Genomic DNA, 3,087 nt, shown 5'->3' with positions numbered 1-3,087 from the left:
TATGTAATTAATTGTAGCATTCTAAAAAGTGAGTTGAGTTAGCTTGATTTTTAGATTTGGTTTTGCTGAGCATTTGAAATTCCTAAATTGTAAATTTGAATAGTCTTTTTTGTTTGTATGCATAAATAGATTACGAGTTATGTAGCCTTTAGCAAATTATTAAATACTTCCTATTTATCAAAACTGTACTTGACTTTGGGGTATGAAAGTTAGTTGACAGTGTCATATCCCCCCATATTCCTTGAGGAACTGGTGGCTTCTTGAGGAGCCAGTCATGGGTGCAGTTAAGATAGTGTAGTGATTAGAGGGATGTGTAGAGTGCAGAAGCTCAAGGAAAGTACCCTTGTCCAGCTGAAGGGTTAGGGGTAACTATCACAGTGGAAGCTGCGTTGTGATTTTCAGCAGAACGAGCTTGTTCTCAGTAGAGAAGACAATGTATGTAAATGCATGCAGTAGATGTGCAGCTTTTCAGCACTGCTGGCTGATGAAAGGCAAAGCCTCCAAGTTGTTGGAGATGATTTAGACATGATTATTAGGGCCAGAGATGTAGCTTAGTGATAGAGCACTTGTCTAGCATGCACAAAGCTCTGGTTCAGTCTCTAGCATTGCAGATCATGAAGACTATCAGAGAGGATTTTTGCCATTTAATAGTCTGTGTATAGACTGTGAGGAACTGGGAGGTGTGGAGTAGAGTTATTTCTTCTTTGAAAGTCCCAGTAACCACCTAATAAACTCTGGCTGTCATTTACATTTGTAAAGAGCACTCAGTGGTATGAACAAACCAAAGAAGAATTGATGGCTCCAGCTCTTCTTCCAGAGCTTCACCTTTTAAAGCAGGTAAGTTAGGGAGGTCCATCCAAGGAGTAAATTGAATCAGCATAGCATAGCGTTAAAGGTGCTTGCATAAAAGTCTCTCCTTTTCTGTTTTTTAGAACATAGCAAAGCAGCAGGGAGAATAGCTATGAAAATTCAAGAAGGTCTTGTCTTATAGAGGTTTTACTATTAGTCTGTGTCCTTTCAGGACATGATTCACACTCCTTTTGACCAGGAAATGGATCTTGTTTAACCTCTAGATGTCTCTTTCCAGCCAATTACTGTTTCCTCTAAGAAGCATGGGTTTCTTTTTGTCAGGTTAGCATTTTGAGCTCTGGATTGACTGTGTTTACATTTATTGCTGCAGATTAAAGTTAAAGGTCCAAGATACTGGGAGCTGCTCATAGATTTAAGCAAGGGAGTGCAGCACTTGAAGTAAGTATGTTGAGTTTCTCAGTTGTATCTTTCAAGCAGTGAATTCAAGTACACAAGGAAGCATAAATTCTTTGATTTCATACAGGATTTCATACAGGGTGGATTGAATAATGTGATTTTTGTCTTTGAAAAAGGATTTGTATTAGAGTGTAAACTTTTTTCTGAAAAGATTATCATTTTGTTTCTAATGATGTGTGTGTGTGTTTGTGTGTGTGTGTGTGTGTACACATGTGCACACCTGCCTGTCTGTGGGTATGTGTAGATACCCATGGAAACCAGAGGGATTGGGTCCCTTGGAGTTGGGATTACAGGGTACCCCCTGTAATTTGAACAGCCCACTGTGGGTGCTGGGGCCTCCGCAAGAGCAGCAATGTGCTCTTTTAACCCCTGAACCATCTCCAGCCCCATAATGTAAGAAAATTTATTTTGAAAATCAAGCTGTAAATATTTACATTTATTCATTAAGAAGCTTGAACTGAGTTAGCTTTAGACGGTAATGGCATTTTCTTTTGGTACACCAATATAAGTTTTATTTTATTTATTTATTATTTATGATTAATATAAGATTATGGAAGAGTGCTTTCAGGTAGAAGTCATTATATATAAGTAATTTAGGATGTTAATACTTTTATACCTTAGGTAGTGTATAAATTAAGTGTTTAAATTTCTTGAAAGTTTTAATGGGAATGTAAAAAAGTTTTATAGTTTAACTGTGATTGGCATCTTCCTATTCTCCAATAGCTGATTTCTGTTTGTGCTGTCTTTGAATTTTCTTCCTGCTGAAAACCAGTTAATAGATCATTAGTACTTTCAGTGTCACTGGTGTATTGCCAGAGGAGATGGGGAACACCAAGGAGTGCGACATAAAATACTACCTTTGAGCAGGTAGAATGCTTACTCATTTAACAAGTCCCATGATTCTAGATATCAAAGCAAAGTGAAGGTCCTTGCTTACATGGACTGATTGATTTGTACACAGTAAATAATTGTATCAGAGAATGACAAAGACTTCATCTCCTAAAAATGTGGCATTGAAAAATGCTATTTCTAGCCAAGAACTACCAATAATGCCTCCTATAAAATTTATCCTTTTTCCTTTCAGGTCCATTCTTTCCAAGGATGGAGTTTTATATGTAAAGCTCAGAGCAGGCCAGCTCTCCTACAAAGAAGATCCAATGGGGTGGCAAAGTTTGTTGGCGCAGACTGTTGCTAACAGAAACTCTGAAGCCCGGGCTTTTAAGGTAGTGTTGGTTGATAAAACCGGAAGGGTGGAAGGAAAACTGTCCACATCCCCCCATCTTTCTTTCTCTTCTGTTGCTGCAGATTGTAAACCGTAATTGACCATAGTGTCCGTTACTTTGTAAAGTGACAGTGATAATAAAATAGGGACAGGCTGCTGGTATTCTATATAAGACTTGAGTTTAGTGACTATATCTCTAATATGTAGTTGGTTGATAAAACCGGAAGGGTGGAAGGAAAACTGTCCACATCCCCCCATCTTTCTTTCTCTTCTGTTGCTGCAGATTGTAAACCGTAATTGACCATAGTGTCCGTTACTTTGTAAAGTGACAGTGATAATAAAATAGGGACAGGCTGCTGGTATTCTATATAAGACTTGAGTTTAGTGACTATATCTCTAATATGTATTAACACTTAAATAATATTTGGGTTAATAATTTTACTTATTAGCTAGCCGGGCATGGTGGCGCATGCCTGTAGTCCCAGCACTTGGGAAGCAGAGGCAGGCAGATCTCTGTCAGTTCAAGTCCAGCCTGGTCTACAGGACCCAAGACAGCTGGGGCTACAGGGAGACCCTATCTCGAAAAGACCAAAATATAT

The 3,087-nt window shown here is 38.5% G+C and overlaps 1 protein-coding gene across 1 annotated transcript in view; it reads left to right on the top strand.

Moving 5' to 3' along the window:
• The window catches only part of LOC103732404 (anaphase-promoting complex subunit 1-like), a 27,411-nt gene that overhangs the window by 1,101 nt on the left and 23,223 nt on the right, over window positions 1-3,087 (top strand). Inside the window, exons 3-5 of the mRNA XM_029562468.1 lie at window positions 760-837; window positions 1,181-1,248; window positions 2,351-2,489. Coding sequence (XP_029418328.1) covers window positions 760-837; window positions 1,181-1,248; window positions 2,351-2,489 — 285 coding nt within the window. The remainder of the gene's footprint in view (window positions 1-759; window positions 838-1,180; window positions 1,249-2,350; window positions 2,490-3,087) is intronic.

This window comes from Nannospalax galili, unplaced genomic scaffold, assembly GCF_000622305.1.
Source record: "Nannospalax galili isolate Female #2095 unplaced genomic scaffold, S.galili_v1.0 scaffold935, whole genome shotgun sequence".
Taxonomy (NCBI): Eukaryota; Metazoa; Chordata; class Mammalia; order Rodentia; family Spalacidae; genus Nannospalax; species Nannospalax galili.
Note: the sequence above shows the minus strand (reverse complement) of the source record. Positions and strands in the feature narration are given on the sequence as shown.